This window comes from Loxodonta africana, chromosome 5 (assembly GCF_030014295.1).
Source record: "Loxodonta africana isolate mLoxAfr1 chromosome 5, mLoxAfr1.hap2, whole genome shotgun sequence".
Lineage (NCBI taxonomy): Eukaryota > Metazoa > Chordata > Mammalia > Proboscidea > Elephantidae > Loxodonta > Loxodonta africana.
In genome coordinates this window covers 57,439,828-57,456,757 of record NC_087346.1, presented here as the reverse complement: position 1 = coordinate 57,456,757, position 16,930 = coordinate 57,439,828, and the positions used below count along the sequence as shown (strand labels likewise).

The following is a 16,930-nucleotide window of genomic DNA, read 5'->3' as shown; positions in this document are numbered from 1 at the left end:
TACATGTTACTAACTCTCTGAAATTTGTTTACTTTTTTCTACCTGAAACAGGGCTAGATTTTTGACTTTGCGTCAGTTTAACCTAATGATTAATTGAAGATTTTATATTTTTCTCTATTTGTTGACAAATTAAGAATATTTCTACTAGAATTTGGGATATTAAACTGATGTACTAATTCCTTGATTTCTTATTTAGCATGGTTGGGTCAAATATTTTTCTAATATGTGTAATACCCAAGGCTCTTAGAAAAGAGCAAATTCTAGAACATGGTCCTTGACCTTATGGAGCTTGTTTTATAGTTGGAAATAAGTTGATGATAAATTGTAGATGGCTTGTATTTCAGGCATCAATTTTATTCTACATTGTAGGAAGCAGAAGACATTTGAAGTTTTCTCCCCTCATTTTATAAATAGGTAATTTACGTGATTGGAACTCTCCAGTGTGAAATGTTGGAAATGTGCAGATGGAGGAAAGGGAGGGGAATATGAAGAGTTTGAAGGTAGGGAAGTTCTTTAGAGAACTCTTACAGTAGACCAGGCAAGAGATGCATATGGACTAGCATTAGTATGGTGGTGACAGTGGGAGAGGAATGGAAGGATCAGCAAAATTTAATGATTTTCCTGGATGTGTTACTGAAGGAATAAGCAGGATTCACAGGAGGCTATAGGCTTTCTGTGCTCCATGATCTGAAAATAAGGATAATGGTTCCAGTAAAAACAACCCTTGAACGATAGCTTATTCTGAGAAGTTACCCTTGGACATTTTAAGATTGTAGAGTCTCAAAATCTAGTAGACTACTGGAGCAAAAAAAAAAAAAAAAATTTTTTTTTTTTTCTACTGGAGCAAAGGACTAAGAAAAGTTTATCTAGTTATAACACTGTATTATATTCTTTCTACATTGTTAATTACCGTTATATTACTAAATGTTCAGCTGCAAATATTTAGATTGCTTCTGTTGGGTACATTTAAAGAAAATGCTCATAGGTTTTATTGTTTCAATTTTAAGGCTGTTTGAAGATGGTGAGGCAATTTAGCCCTGTTCTCCTGGTTGGGAAACCCTGGTGGCGTAGTGGTTAAGGGCTGCTGCTACTAAGCAAAAGATCAGCAGTTCGAATCCATAGATGCTCCTTGGAAACCCTATGGGGCAGTTCTACTCTGTCTCAATCGGCCTGATGGCAACGGGGTTTACTTCTGGTTCTTGTTATTTTTTTTGCTTGCTTTTTGGCTAAATGAAAATCTGGGGTAATTTATACTTCTCTCATCAGGATTCTAAATTTCAATACATTTGTTTATTTTAGCGGGGAATAGATGTCCCATTGTCCTACCAGTAGTCTTTCAGATTTTACTCTTATTTTGAGATTGGAGCTGTTCTTTTGTGCAAATAGTGCATAGATAGATAAACTTGTAAAACTAGAAGGCACCTTTGGAGGCTTTTGAGATCATCTAGTGTAGCCTTCATATTTCTCAGATTCGTAATCTGAGGCAATGGGGAATGATAATAATAGCTAACATTTATTGAGCTACTATCTCATGTAATCATTATTAATGACCCTGTAAAGTAAGCGAAATGACTTTCCCTAAGTCCCACAGAAAGTGGTGGCATCACTGGCTTTAGAACCTGTTTTCTGTGTAAATGTACTTCACAGTTTTAAACAAATTTAGGTATATGCAGTAGAGAAGAGCAATTAGTATTTTCTATTATTAAATTAAATATATTCTTTAATATTTAAGAAGAAACGTTATTAAGAGACAGCCTCTACTATTTGATGTAGTGAAACCACATCATGTAATATAGTTATTGTTGTTTTTAAAGACTTTTTCCATACTCTCAAACACATGCATGTACATTACTTTCATATTTTAATAAATATGTGTGCCTCTACAGTATTCCAAAATAGTCTTAATAGAATTCTATCTTATTTTCTTCTTGGATTTAATTCCGTGATCCTGAAATCCAAGCCATTTAATTCTAGAACTACTTTGTTAACAACGTATGTTATAATAAAAAGTGTGTGTGTATGTATATATAATATAGCTATGTTGATAGTTTGGTATGATTTAAATTTTGATCTGCTTCGTTGCTCTGGAAATTTTATTTCTTTACTATCAGCGTTCTTTAAGTATCTGGGCAGCTGAGTGCTGTTGTTTTGTTTATTTCTATTAGTGCAAAGACAAAAATGAAATCGCTATACAGTGCTGTGTATGTGATAGAGAATATTTAATTTGAAGAGTTTGGAATGTTATTGACATTTTTTTTTCCTGTTATATTTTACATATCATTGCTATAGATGTTTTTCTTACTATTTTGGAGAACTATTTCAATCACTTGATAGTTATATGTTAATATATCTGTAAATTATACAGTATTTAAAGTTTTATTTTTATAGATAAAGTTTGTTTTTCCTAATGTCACAAACAGTAGATTTTCCCAGTGTTAAACAGCAAATATGTGGCAGCCATTTATTCAGGTTATATTTTATGAAGATTTTTAATGTGGCAGGCATACTTCTATCATTAGGGATACAGTGGGGAGGAAATAGAGATTTGGTCCCTGCCTTGATGAATCTAGCAGTCAGTAGTATTTGCTTGATTTTAGATCCAGAATACTTGTTGTTATGTGTTGGGATGAGTCTGTTTTGATCATTATTTTTAATGAAAGAATTTGATCATTGATGATAAAGCCTAACTGAACATATAATGTCCATTGTAGTTATTATTTTGCACTCAGTTCTTATTCAGTGAACTGACAGGTTTTTTTTTTTTTTTAATAAAAAAGTAATTTTAGTAAATGTTCTCTCAAATCTTTAAGAATACTGATTATTTTCTTTCTTGCTTTTTTGGGCTGGTCTCACCTATCTGCCAACAACCCAGTATCTACTTGTACATATTGAATGCTGAGCTTGTTACTGAGATTACAATGGTTTCTTTTAATTTGTACTTGTTTCATGTTTCTAGGTATCTACGAAAATTTCATTATCTTTGTAATGTGATTTTACATTGTTTATTTTTTTGGTGCAATAAAATTTATACACATGAAATTTGAAGAAGATCAAACTAAATAAAATAAACCCATGGAAATTTTTATTGGCAAGGTAGAAAGTTGAGAATTAAGGACCGTGAAAAGCCTGGCTGTCTCAGACACAGCTAGTTTCTTTCCCCTTCTCCTAAATTCTTGGAGCAGGAAGCACATTCAGTATAAAAGATATTTGGGCCTGTGATCTAAAAGAATGTAGTCTCCAAAATCCTGGAAATGAACTCAATGGGAAAGATCATTAGTATATCTTCCCTCTGTTTTACCCCTTGTGTTCAAACAAAAATGCAGCTTTTTTAGAGTTTTTTAAAGTTATTTATAAAAGAGCGTACAGTACCCCACTGAGATTAAATTCTTTTTCTTCTGCTGAAATGTGAAGTTTTTTGGCTACGTCTCCTCTTCATCCGTAATGATTATATACTACTATTGCACAGTTTAAAAAATGGAGTGGTTATCAGGGAACATTTCTCAAAAAATTAGTTTTTTAAGCAGGGTTTAAGACAATAAACATGAAAGTCATTTGAATTTTAACTTTACATGTTAAGCAAGATTATTTTTCTGGGTCCATGTAATGCTTACTCTAATAGTATGTTAATAAACTTTACTTTCGGTATTAGCAAAAGTATGATTTGTCCTTAGTGTTTATTATTAATTATATTTTTAGAGTGACACTCCTAATAAAATGTATTTATTACAGCTCAAAGATGGCGGCAAGGCATCCCAGGCAAATGTCAGAATAGGCGATGTGGTTCTCAGCATCGATGGAATAAGTGCAAATGGAATGACTCATCTTGAAGCCCAGAACAAGATTAAGGGGTGTACAGGCTCTTTGAACATGACTCTGCAAAGGTAAATTGCTTTTTGTTTGGCTCTCAGAGACAGAGAGAGCACAACTGAGTAATGTGTTTTTGTGTGTCTGATTCATTGCTTTAACTAAGAAGCAGTTTTCTGCCACAATTGTTTCGGATAAAAATATAATGACTGTTAAATTGGGTAATCCAGCAGCATAAGAATTGGTGAAAACTATGAATTGTTTCCCGTTAAAAAGGCATGTATACACGTACTCACAAAATTGTGTATATGGTTTCAGGGAATTTAAGAATTCCTCGATGCGTTTCTATGGGATGCAGGCTAAGATTTCTTACTATAGGGTAAAACTTGTGGCCTTAATATTCTGGAGAGTGTATCAGGGGATATTCTTTTAGGGTATGGTTTAGCTTTCCTTAGTTTATCTTTTTTCCTTTATTTCCTGGATAGAGAAGTAATTTTTTAATATGCTTACTTGAAGACTGAATTTTCTGAACTGTCGTTATTTATTTTTTAAAAGCTACTCTGGCTTCAGTAATAAAACAGGCATTCATTTTATTGATTATAACTTATTAGTTATTTTGAGCATCCCAACATATGACCTGTATTGAAATCACCTATAGTGCTTGTAAAGACTATATATTCCTGTGCTGAGTCAGAATTTATGGAAATAAGGACCAAGAATTATATTTTAACAAGTTCCCTGTGGTTTTTATGAACTCTAAAAAAAAAAAAAAATTTTTTTTTTTTTTTTTTTTTGTAGTTATAACCACTGTAGTATCTTGGGCCGAGGGGAAGGGGAAGAAAAAGAGGAATTGGAGGGGGAGTAATTGAGTAATAACTCTGAATCTTCAGGTTTATGGGAAAGGTAGCTTGATCATTTACCAGGTGATCATGGAGAGTTATTAATGTCTTGTTTTTGATAAGTACAAAGTGTTCTGTATATTCAACTAAATTTGGAAAACATCAGTTTTTCCTTCCAAAATATCTTGTAGTGTTTCATGAATTGTCATGTATTTTGAATCTTTTAGAGGGGAATAAAATATGTGGTCCCTCTCAAACCAAAGTATTTAGCTATGGAAATTTTTTTTTTTTTTTCATGGAATCTCTAATGGGACCAGTGTTCTATGGAAGACACTTTGGAAAATGCTTCTCTGTTCTTTGCTATTGCTATTCTAGGAATTTATAGTTAAAGGGTTTATACAGGGTAAATTATATATACTGGTCTGGATGAGTATCAATTTGGTCTTAAAACAAAATAGGAAAATTTTTTTATACACTTAAACTGAATTCAGGTGTCAGAATCTTAGACGTTTTGGTCTTTTGGAAATTACTGAAGAGCTGCAAAATTTTTAGGCATTGAGTGACATAAAATAGTCTGGTTTCTTGAGTACTCTGTGTGCTTTTTTTTTTTCCCCCAAAACAAGAATCGTTTTATTTGCCTATTCTTTGAGAACAGAACAATTACATAGGAAGGCTAAAGTATAGTCTTTCTTGGGGAGAAAAAGAAATTTGACACCTGTTATTCTTTTTGTCATTTAAAGGTATACATGTATGTAATAAAATTAAAATACAGAGAGGTGTACACTAAAAATTAGTTGTGTCCCGCCCTCTCTGTCCCCAGATCTCAGTGTTTTTCCCTGCTGGTAACTAGTGTTAACAATTTTTAAGAGAATGCCTTTAAATTTACCATTCCGTGCCAAGCTGTTGTATCAGCTCTTAAGAATCTACTTTGATATATAATAATTTTTTAACTGGTTTCCTCTTTGAGACTTTTTTTTTTTTTTTAAATAGGAACAGTTCCTGTCAGTGGAACTGTTGAATCAAAAGTTATGTATATTTTATATTTTGATAGCTATTAGCTACACATTTTAATGCATAGAAATGTAATCAGTGAGAAAAGTAGTCTATTGCTAAAAAATTCTTCCTGATAATATCCTTCTGTTTTGTATATCAAGACATGTAACATAAAAGTTGTTACTAATTAAATGAAAGTAGTGATTTTTATATGTAGGCGTTTTTACTAAGTATAAATTTTGAGAGGGAATCAAGAGGTCAAGAAGCTTAACTTGTCTGGGATATCAAAAAACAAACAAATAAAAACCAAAATACAGATGATGCTGGGCTTTTTCTCACATTATAAATAGAAAGTTTATGGTAGGGTATAAGCTTTTTTCCTGGGCAGTGTATCGTTTATTTCATACCAGCATACTCTTCTTTACATTGGGTCCTCCTTTTTGACCCAGGACCCAGTATCTTATTTTCAATTGAATACTTCTAACCTGATAAGAAAAGATGAAAATCAGATATTACCCTGTTGCGATGCATTTCCAATTTAAGTAATTCGCTGCTGACTCTAATAAAGATTCTTTTAAACTACTTAAATACAAAATCTAACACACTGACTTGTTATAAACATTTGGGCATACTACTTAAACTTGTCTTCATATTTCTAAATACGTGTATTCAGGGACTCAAAAATATAAGGAAGAATAAAATTAGAGTCTTGTTGTTAATTGTAATTCTCTACAAGTTTTTAAACCTTCGTGTTAGACTGACATCAGCCTGTTTTGATAGTGTATGTATTTGAGAAAATTCATAATATAACATTGACAATGCTGTTGAAAAAAATGCTTTCCCCTTTTAAGGAAAAAATACAACTTTGAAGACTTATCTCCCATTTTTCCCTATGTACCAAGACCATTCTTTCCTTAAGTTCTCTGTCTTTCCCATATCAAAGATTTTTTCCTTTACTGCTTTATTTTAACCCTCTTCCACTTATTTCTGAATTCCAACAATGGCATCCTCTTCATCCCACCCCTTACCAGCCAAACTGTTCTGTATTGTCCTTCTGAAATAATTGACTTACAACATTACTTTCTCTGTGTAGTTTTCTTTGTGCACATGTAGTTTTCATCATGAATATGTAGTCTTCTCCTTTACAGGTTTGCCTTAGCCTGGCTTCCCTAGAAGCAGAGCCTAAGATAGGGATTATGTGGAAGTGGTTTATTAAGGGAGTCCTCTCAAAGGTTACCTACACGGGAGCTGGAGAAGCAGGACTGGGGAGAAGAGGAAACTGAGATGAGCAAGGATGTGGTTTCAGGTGAGGTCTAGCCTCAGCTTGATCCTGGAGGGAATTTGGGAACAACGTTGCACCTCTGAGTCTGTCCTGCTTGAGACAAGACAACTAGGTTTTTGTATATCCTCCCCAGGTTCTGTTAGTCAGGACTACCAGCTGTTCTGAAAGTGTGTGTCTGGGTGAGGCAGGGTAGGAGTTGGCTTCTATTGTCCAAGGACAGTTTTTTACAGAAGATTGCTCATATGACTTGTGAACCATTAGCAGTAATGCAGGGAGACTGGGTGATGGGTATATTACCCAGTAGAAGGGCTCCAGGGGATCCAGGCTGAGCACCAACAGCATGTGCTATGAGATTCCATCCACATCACAGTCCTCTGAGCAGAGATTCTCTGTAACCTAGACCCACTTAAATTGTCCTCCCTAAATCACCACTTCTCATCAGTGAATATGCTGCATCCCATTTAGGATAGGTTTCTCACCATCCCTCCCACGCCCTGACTTCTTTTTTGTTTTGTGCCTTCTCTGCCTGGCATGGACAGGCTTCATCTGGAATGTTCACCTACCGCTTCACTGCCAGTCCATGCCTCTGTATCTATAAAATTCATATGAAACCCCATCTCTTGCCCTTAGTCTTTACTTTTGAACCACTTTCATTTTTCTCTCTTAACTCATACGGAATTCACAATTTATATACCATTATAAATTATATACCATTATACACAATTTATACCATTCAATTCAGTGCTTAATTATACACTAGGTATAATCAGGAATAACAAGGTTGAGTCCATGAGTCACATACAAATAAACCTAATTAGATAATAGTCATACTTAATGCTGCCCATGTTTTCAACTAATTACTACGTGTATATTAATTCTGTTTCTCCAACTAGATTCCTTAAAGATCGTGTTTTTTACTTTATTCGAATTAAAAAAAAATTGTATTTTCAGTGAAGGTTTACACAACAGTTTAGGTTTCTATTTGACAATTTCTACACAAGTTGTTCAGTGACATTGGTTACATACTTTACAATATGTGAACATTCTCATTATTTCCATGTTGGTTGTTCCATTTCAATTAATCTAGTTTCCCTGCCCTGTTAACATTCTCATTTTTGTTTTAAAATAATTGTTGACTGTTTGGTCTCATATAGTCTATTTACTTATTTATTTTTTACATATAGTGATTTTTTTTTAAAGAAGCACAGTACTTATGGGTAAAATTCATTCTTTTTCAAACCAATTTGTTATTTAGCTACAAGGTGACCTCGGGGGTTAGTTTCAGATCAAGGTTTGAAGAATACTCTCAGGGGAATAGTCTCAGGGAGTCCTCCAGTCTCAACCAGTCCAGTAGGTCTGTTTGTTTGTTTGTTTTTTTAAGGAATTTGAGGTTTTGTTCCACATTTTTTCCCTTTCTATCAAGGTCCATCTATTGTAGCCCTGATTAGAATGGTCAGTAGTGGTAACAAACACTGTATAGTTCTTCTGGTCTTAGGGTAGATGAGGCCATTGTTCATGAAGACTATATCTTGTGGAAAGATGTTTGATTTGTCTTTTATCTTTGGAGCAGACTGGAAAATGTATTTTGCTGCAACTAGAAGTAATTATAAGGGTACCACAACTGGGCAATGCAGTAATTCCATTTAAAATTATTTTTCCTCTCAGGGAAATTAGATGGATAGCAGTATACTTATTTTAAATATCAAATGCATTTTGCCAATTATTTTTGTTCAGTGGGTCAGTGTTTAAATCACATAATTCGAGCTGATAAAAAAGAAAACTTCGGTATTTAATAAGTCCGATAACAGGAGTCCCTTGGTGGTGCAAATGGTTTAAGTGCTTGACATGTAACTGAAAGGTTGGTGGTTTGGATCCACCCAGAGTCCCCTCAGAAGTCATGCCTGGCAGTCTACTTCTAAAAGGTCACAGCCTTGAAAACATTTTGGAGCAGCTCTACTCTGCACACATGGGGTCGCCGTGTGTTGGAATTGACTCCATGGCAGCTAGCAACAACAACTCTGTTAACTACAGTAGAGTTGAATTATCTTGATAAGATTTTTATAACTATTTCACTAATTCTCTAAATAGGAACTGGATAACCTTTTAATAACTTATTGTATGATTTGGAACAAATCACTAAACTGAGCCTTAATTTTCTTGATATAAATTGAGGTCATGAATAAGTTCCCTTTTTGCAATAAAAATTCTGATTGTTGTTCTGGTTTTTCAGCTGTAAATGGGTAAGCTTCCTAGAGCTTGCTGTTAGATCAAACTAACTTAGTTTGCTTGTTCTGGCTGAGAGAATCAGGAAATTGGACTCTCTTCTTTGGAGTTATCTTGAACTGTGCCAGGCTAGCAAAGTGATTTGTACTGGGCAGCTTACTTTAAGGTGAAAGGTAGGTCAGATGGATATTCCAGCAGCATTTAATCATCAAAAAATACTTGATGTATTTATCCTTATTTTGTATTGTTAAATTAATCTTCTGGGAATCATAGAGAATATGTATAGCTTTTCTAATCTTGTTTTTTATATTGTTGGTAGTGGTATATAAGTATTTCGTTTTTTGTTCCTCAGGCTTCTTTTAGTGTATAATCTGTTATGATTGGAAGTGAAAGTCCTAGAAGGGTTGATTTTTGAAAAATACTGGTGTAATCTTGTTTTCCTCCCCCTTCTTCCTCAACCTTATAAAAAAAAGTTGTGAGAGGTCCAGCAACTACTACTAATGAATGTCAGACTGGAACAATTTAATAGGCACATTGAGTTGCAGGAAAAAAGAAAAAGTGGCTGTTGTGTCAGACTGAAGCTATTAGCTATCTTTTGTTTCTTTTTAATGGATTCCGTAACATCTTACTACTATTAGATTTATGGGTCCAACTCTGCTGTTTCTTTCACTAATAGCATAGAAACATGATTTTAGAAATTAAAAAAAAAAATTACTCAAAGTTTTCAGTTCTGTATCTGGAATATTTCAGTTCATGTGAATTAAAAAAGATTTTGGTGGATTATCTTTTAATAATTAGAGATGCACATCATCCCATTTGGGGTTACTTTTTTCGCTTGCTTTTCACATGCTTTTCTAGTGTTTATTCTGCAATTTAGCTTTTACTGTTTTTTTTTTTGTTTGTTTGTTTGCTTCTTTGTTCGTTTTTTTAATTCCTAGGTCAGATGATGACCATCTTTCAGAAGGACTGTGTAGCATTCCGCGTTCTCCACATTAAAATTAGAGGTGATGCTCCCAGACAGAGTGGAAGAAAAAAATATAGAACAAAATTAACACTCACGCACAAAAAAAAAGACCAGACTTGCGAGTCTGACAGACTGGAAGAACCTCGAGAGTATGGCCCTCGGATACCCTTTTAACTCAGTAATGAAGTCATTCTTGAGGTTCATTCTTAAGCCAAAGATTAGACAGGTCTAGGGCAAACAATAACACACGTGAGGAATGTGCTTCATAGTTCAATCATGTATATGAGACTAAATGGGCATACCAGGCCAAAAGCAAAGATGAGAAGGCAGGAAGGGACAGGAAAACTGGATGAATGGAAACAGGGAATCTGGCATGGAGAAGGGGGAGAGTTTTGATACCTCATGGAGTTAGCAACCAATGTCACAAAACGATTTGTGTATTAATTGTTTGATGAGAAACTAATTGACTCTGTAAATGTTCACCTAAAGCACAATGAAGAAAAAAAAATTAGAGGTGATGCTTAGGAAAGGGGATAGGATGTGCGTGTATTGAACGTCTGTTTGTGCAAGCCTTTTCACGTGTATTAGGTCATTTAATCCTTATATTGATCCATTGAGGGAGGAATTAGCATCCCTCTTTTTCAGATGAGTAAATAAAGGCCGAAGTTGATTTGATTTGCCTAACAAACCCAGGTCAGTTTACAGCCTATGCCTTTCCATGTCTGTTTACTGTAGCAAAGGACTTAGTGACTATAGTCTCCTAATACATATTTGATAAGACAGGATAGTGAAATGATAAAAGTAACCCTTTGACGCTTCTGCTTATAAGCAACAGCATCTCTGTCCAAAATGTACTTTAAAAATTTTTTATTTATTTATTTTTTGTTGTTGAGAATATACACAGCAAAAATGTAAACCAATTCAGCAGTTTCTACATGTACCATTTAGTGACATTGATTACATTCCTCTAGTTGTGCGACTGATCTCACCCTTGTTTTCTGAGTCATTCTTCCCTCATTAATAAAAATTCACTGACCCTTCAGGCTCCTATCTGATATTTCAAATTGCTGTTGTCAGTTTGATCCCGTATAGATAGTTCTTAAAAGAGCATAATACTCAAGGCAGACTTTTTTTTTTTTTTTACCAGTTACGCTAAACTATTGTTTGGATTTAAGAATACTTCAGGGGATATGCATATACATATTTTTATTGTACTTTAGATGAAGGTTTATAGAACAACCTAGTTTTTCATCAAACAGCTAGTGCACATATTGTTTTATGACATTGGTTAACAACCCCACAACATGTCAACACTCTCCCCTCTCAACCTTGGGTTTCCTATTACCAGCTTTCCTGTCCTCTAGTCCCTGCCCCAGGACTGGTGTGCCCCTTTAGTCTTGTTTTGTGTAATGGGCCTGTCCAATCTTTGGCTGAAGGGTGAACCTCAGGAGTGACTTCATTACTGAGCTGAAATGGTGTCCAGGGGCCATACTTTCGGAGTTTTCCCAGTCTCTGTCAGGCAGGCAAGTCTGGTCTTTCTTTTTGAGTTAGAAGTTTGTTCTACATTTTTCTCCAGCTCTGTTTGGACCCTCTGTTGTGATCCCTGTCACAGCAGGCAGTGTTGGTAGCCAGGCATCATCTAGATGTACTGGACTCAGTCTGGTGGAGGCCACGGTAGATGTGGTCCATTAGTCCTTTGGACTAATCTTTCTCGAGGGAGATATATATATATATATTAAGGTTTAAAGATTATCTCAGGGCAGCAGTTTGAGGGATTCATTTAATCTTCATGGCTCCAGGAAGCCAGGAGTCCATGAGAATGTGAAGTTTTGTTCTGCATTTTCCCTCCTTTGATCAGGATTCTTCTATAAAATCTTTGATCAAAATATTCAGTAATGGTAGCCAGATGCCATCCAGTTCTTCAGGTCTCCTGGCAAAGGAGACAGTTGTTCATGGAGGCAATTAGACACACATTCCATATCCTCCTTCTATTCCTGACTGTCCTTCCTCTGTTGTTCCAGGTGAGTAGACACCAATCCAATTGTTGTGCCTTGAATGGCTGCTTGCTTACTGCTGGCTAACTACTGCTTCGGTTCAAAAGTATTATCTTAACCAATAATGTATGACCCATCTGGCATCAAGAGTAGTGGCAGCAAAGAGAAACCAGTACACACCTAGTTTTATTTATTCTACTAATTTTTCTTGTTCTCTTTAGAAGAACAATACAGGTGTAATTTTCTTTTACCATCAGAAAGACAAAAGATTAAGTCAAAAAGACAAGAAAAAGTTTAAACTTTTTCCCCTCACTCTTTTATCCAAATTCATATATATTCCCTTTAAAGTAATTTCCTGAGGAATATATTAAAATGAAGTAGAGTTAGTAATTTTTGGGCTATGTTTTTATGTACACTTAGAAAAAGTTTTCTTTTAAAACACCTCATCAACACTAGTGTTACTGAGATTTAGTTGGAAAATCTCAACAGTGTTCATCAAAAAAACAAACAAAAAACATTTGGACTCTTCCTTCAGGTTTACCTTATTGCTAACAGCCATAAGGGGGTAGATACAAAGAGTGATTTATAATCTCTGCCTTTAAGGAATTCATAATCTATTTCTTAGGATAAGAAGAGGCAGAAAGCGCTGTGGGGTTCAAAGAGGGAAAGATCCCATTCCTGTGGAAAGGCTTCATGGAGGTGCTAAAACCTGGGCTAGGCTTTGCAAGATGAGGATGTCAGCAGATGAGGGTCTATTTGGGGAGAATATCTTCTGAGAATACCTTCTCAGAATACCTTCTGAGTAGTGTGGAGAGAGAAATCTTCAGGCATTTATTGGGAGGAGCTTGTCGAACAGTTGGAAATAGAGATAAGAATGAAAGGAGAGTTAGGTTAGAATAGTGTTTTGCTGGGTCTTTGGCACTGAAGTGTTATTAAAGGTTTTGATCAGAACAATGACATTTCCAGGATAATATTTAGTGAGACTGTTTAGAAGTTGGAGAGAGGCCAGAGGCAGGAAGACTGGTCAGGCAAGTATTGCAGTAACCTGGCGAAGTGAGGGCTCACAAGAAAACGGAGGACAATGAGAGAAAGTAAAATGTATGAGCTGTAATTCTAAAAGCCATAGCAATGGCCTGGATATGAAGAAAGAGTAGTGTCAAACATATTTCAGGTTTTTAGCCTACATGGCCCCAGGCTAAATGTTCTGCTCTTTTTACCAGCCCTTTGTTACTCTACTTACTACAGTCTGGCTTCTGCCCCCACCATGCTCCTGAAACACTTGGCTGTCTTACAGATTCCTCAAGGTCAACATGGTCAAAACTGAGCTCCTCACTTTGTCTTAAAAATTTGCATCTCCTGTTGCACTACGTAGCTTGGTGAGTGGCCCCACCACCCACTCCATTACCCAGATCGGAAGAGTCGTTGCTTGCTTGAACCTTCCACATTCATCTATAACTACCTTCTGAACATTATCCTTTATATATGTCTCAAAACAGACTGTCTGCAAATAGAGTACAATAAATTAGCGTGTCATCACAGGGTGGTAGTGGAGAGAGTCACAACTGCTAGTCATAATGCCTGTATCTTAGACATAAATTCTGAGAACCATCTATTTAGCATATTAGTAACTGGATGTTCACTATGCTGATCACCAGTGAGAGAAAGGAATTCCTCATACTTGCCCCCAAGAAGCTCACAGTTGGGGCACTGATTTCTAACCCTGTATAAGGGCTGTTTTTTTTTCTGTCAAGCATTTCATGGGTAACCCCCTACCACATCAAGATAATAATTGTGTTTTTAGTAACTATGGATTTTATAACTACTCTATAACAGTCTTAAATGAAGATGTAGATTTCTACGTTTATGTATAAGAATCTGCATTTATTTAAAAATATATGCATGATTTAAGTAGACTTTAAATAGTGCCTAGTACACAGGTGAATTCATGGATCACTTGTGAAAACTTTAAACTGTGTACCAACTATCTACTACTCTGTCCTATAGGGTCGCTATGAGTCGGAATTGACTCGACGGCACTGGGTACCAACTATCTCCAGCTGACTCAAGTGTGATTCACAGATTGCAAACCACTGGCCAAAAATATTTCAAGGCATCTGAAAGTACAGAGGCAGAGGAAAGCAGAGACACTCACAGGGAGGGAGAGACTGAGATAGCGTGAGGCTGGGGAAGGAAGCAGAGACAGAAAGACAGCAAGAAAGTTAGAGAATGAGGTAGGGAACAGATGTTGGGGAGAGAATGTGAGACAACACCAGTAAAGAGAGACAGAGACAGACAGTGTGTGAGCAGGAACAGTGGAGAGAGAGGGTAAAAAGAGGACTGGTCTGTGAGAGACAGTGTCCAGGAGAGAAACAGACATGTGTAGAGATGTGTATGCACATATACCAAGAGAGACATGGACAGAGACACACACAGAGAGACATATACAGAGAGGAGGACACACTGAGAGGTGCAGGAGAGAGACACAGAGAAGGCCAAAAGACAAAAGATAGTTGAGTGGATGGACAGGCGGACAGGCAGGCAGATAGTTGGGCGTGGGAGAGAGACAGAGACCAAGCCCAAGGGAGAAACCTGCACACAACAGAGAGGGAAAGTTTAGGTCTTTATACACAAACAGGGAGAGGCAGAAAGAGAAGTGAGTGTTAAACTGTGTGTAATGAGAGATTGGTTTAATTTTTTTTTTTTAATTGTTGAGGGAAAAAAAACAGTGTGTAAGTGACTAGATAAAGGCAAATTGTGAAGAACTGTGTACCTTTTTTTTTTTTAATCCATTTCTGTGTACTCAGCGTATAGCACATAATAAATTGAATGATTGAAGGAGTAGAGTTAGAAGTGTGCTTACTTCACATGTAACATGATAAAATACCCTGGCCACATCTGCTTATTAGCAAATTAAAGAAGCGTGATTATACTACAGCGCTGGATTCCACCAAATTAACGTCATCATTATTAACAGTTTACAAAAGAAAAAAGCTTAATTTCAGAGTTTTAAGAGGTGAAGTACACAATATTTTCTTTTTGTATGAAAAATAGCGGACTAAGATGTAGCATGCACACCCATTAAATGGTAGCAAAATCATACCCCAATCCTTGAGGGCAGAAACAATATTATATTTATTACATACTCTACTGCCTAACACCATGGCTTGGGAGGGATACTCTAAATATTTGTTGCCTTGAGTTGTAGAGAATGCCACTTTCAAAAATATAGTAATTTTTACTACTTTTGCCTAATAAATTTAGAAATAATTCGCAAGAAGTTATTAGTGAGATAAAGGGTGATAAACTGGCCATTCTTGTGTGTTTGGCTGCGGTCTCATTGGAGTTTCAAATGAATGTTTTTGCCCATAGCATTAAGAGCTTTGGAAAGGATTGAAATGCCCAACTGTTTCCAGTAGCTGTTGTTGCTATTATGGTCTCAGAGACTGAAATAGTTTAGGTTTATATGAGTTGAAAACTAAATGGGAGTGATTGGCTGTGTGAAAAACAAATGTGGTGGAGTGTTTATACTATCAATCATTGCAGTTCACTTTTTGTTTAATGTATTTTAAAGCCTGCATTTTAACAGTAAATTAGCTTTATAGATAGGTTTCCAAACATTATTAGTCCTAATAATTTCTTTTACCAGCCATGATCCCTTTTAGCTGTCTTTCTTTGAAATTAAAATGTATGTGAAAAAGTTGTTCAGCCAATTATTATTATTTTTTGGTGTGAATTTTAATTTCCTGGTTAGCACAGCAAGGGTACAGCTTTACATTCTAGTAAAAATCCGTAGATACTGAATTGAATTACCTCTTCTACAACTCAGCCTGCCTTTATCTTGACTGTTTTGGCTGAAGTTTATACCACTGTTTTTCTGTACAATTCATCCTGTTAAAATGAATTTGAGGGACTTTCCAGATTCTTTTGTTTTACTGGAATTATGTTATATGGACTGTGATTTGAAATAATGGACTATTTATTAGTCCAGAATGTTTTTGTTATTCTGAAAATATTTTTGGTTACCAAATTAAATTCTTAAAATTAAGAAAATTATTTTTATATTTGAAAGATAGGCTAGTTGACTGAACTGCCTCTTTCAGAGTAGACTTTTAATCTCTTTGATGCACTAAAATATAGGATAGTATTTCTTCTTCAGATTTCAATGGTTATATAATGTTCATATAGATTTTATTTCCTAATTAGAAGCCTGTTCACTATAGTGTGGCAGACATTTGTCCCCAAGGAATCAGAAGTGAATTGTTACTTTCATGGAACTTTGTTATGATGTTTTTGATTTTTGCAAGTAGTTTCTATTGCTGTGTACATATTTACAGTTGAAATTATTTTAGTATTTTGCAGAAAATGGTTATTTATTCCTTTAAAGCATGTATCACTTAACAACATCCTTGTTTCTGACGACTTTAAATAACAGTTTTTCTTCTGAGACATTTGAAGGAGAAAAAGTTTGTTAGGGAAGCAATTTCAGTGTTGTTTCTTAGTACATGGTAGGGATTTAGTAAGTAGGGCATATTAAGGAAAAGGAAACTAGTACTTTAAATGTTTACTGTAATAAGCCACTGAACTTTATATACATTAGTTATTTAATCTTCACAACAACTTACTGTGGCAGGTATTATCGCCCCATTTTACAGAGAGGTTAAATAATTGTGTCTAAGTCACACAGCCTGTAAGTGAGAATTCAACGTCAGGTCTGTTTTCTACAATATTACACTGTTTTCTTAAAGGAATTAAAAGATGTTTCTATTGCATAGTCATTTTAAATGCCTCTTGTCTAAAAGTTCATTTTGCCTTTCCAAATACACCACAATAA

At 35.3% G+C, this 16,930-nt stretch overlaps 1 protein-coding gene across 8 annotated transcripts in view; it reads left to right on the top strand.

Moving 5' to 3' along the window:
- Positions 1 to 16,930, top strand: part of PDLIM5 (PDZ and LIM domain 5) — a 247,339-nt gene that overhangs the window by 76,568 nt on the left and 153,841 nt on the right. For all 8 annotated transcript variants that reach the window (XM_064285529.1, XM_064285528.1, XM_064285533.1 and 5 more), the window contains exon 3: positions 3,730 to 3,881. In XM_064285529.1, the coding sequence (XP_064141599.1) occupies positions 3,730 to 3,881 (152 nt within the window). The remainder of the gene's footprint in view (positions 1 to 3,729; positions 3,882 to 16,930) is intronic.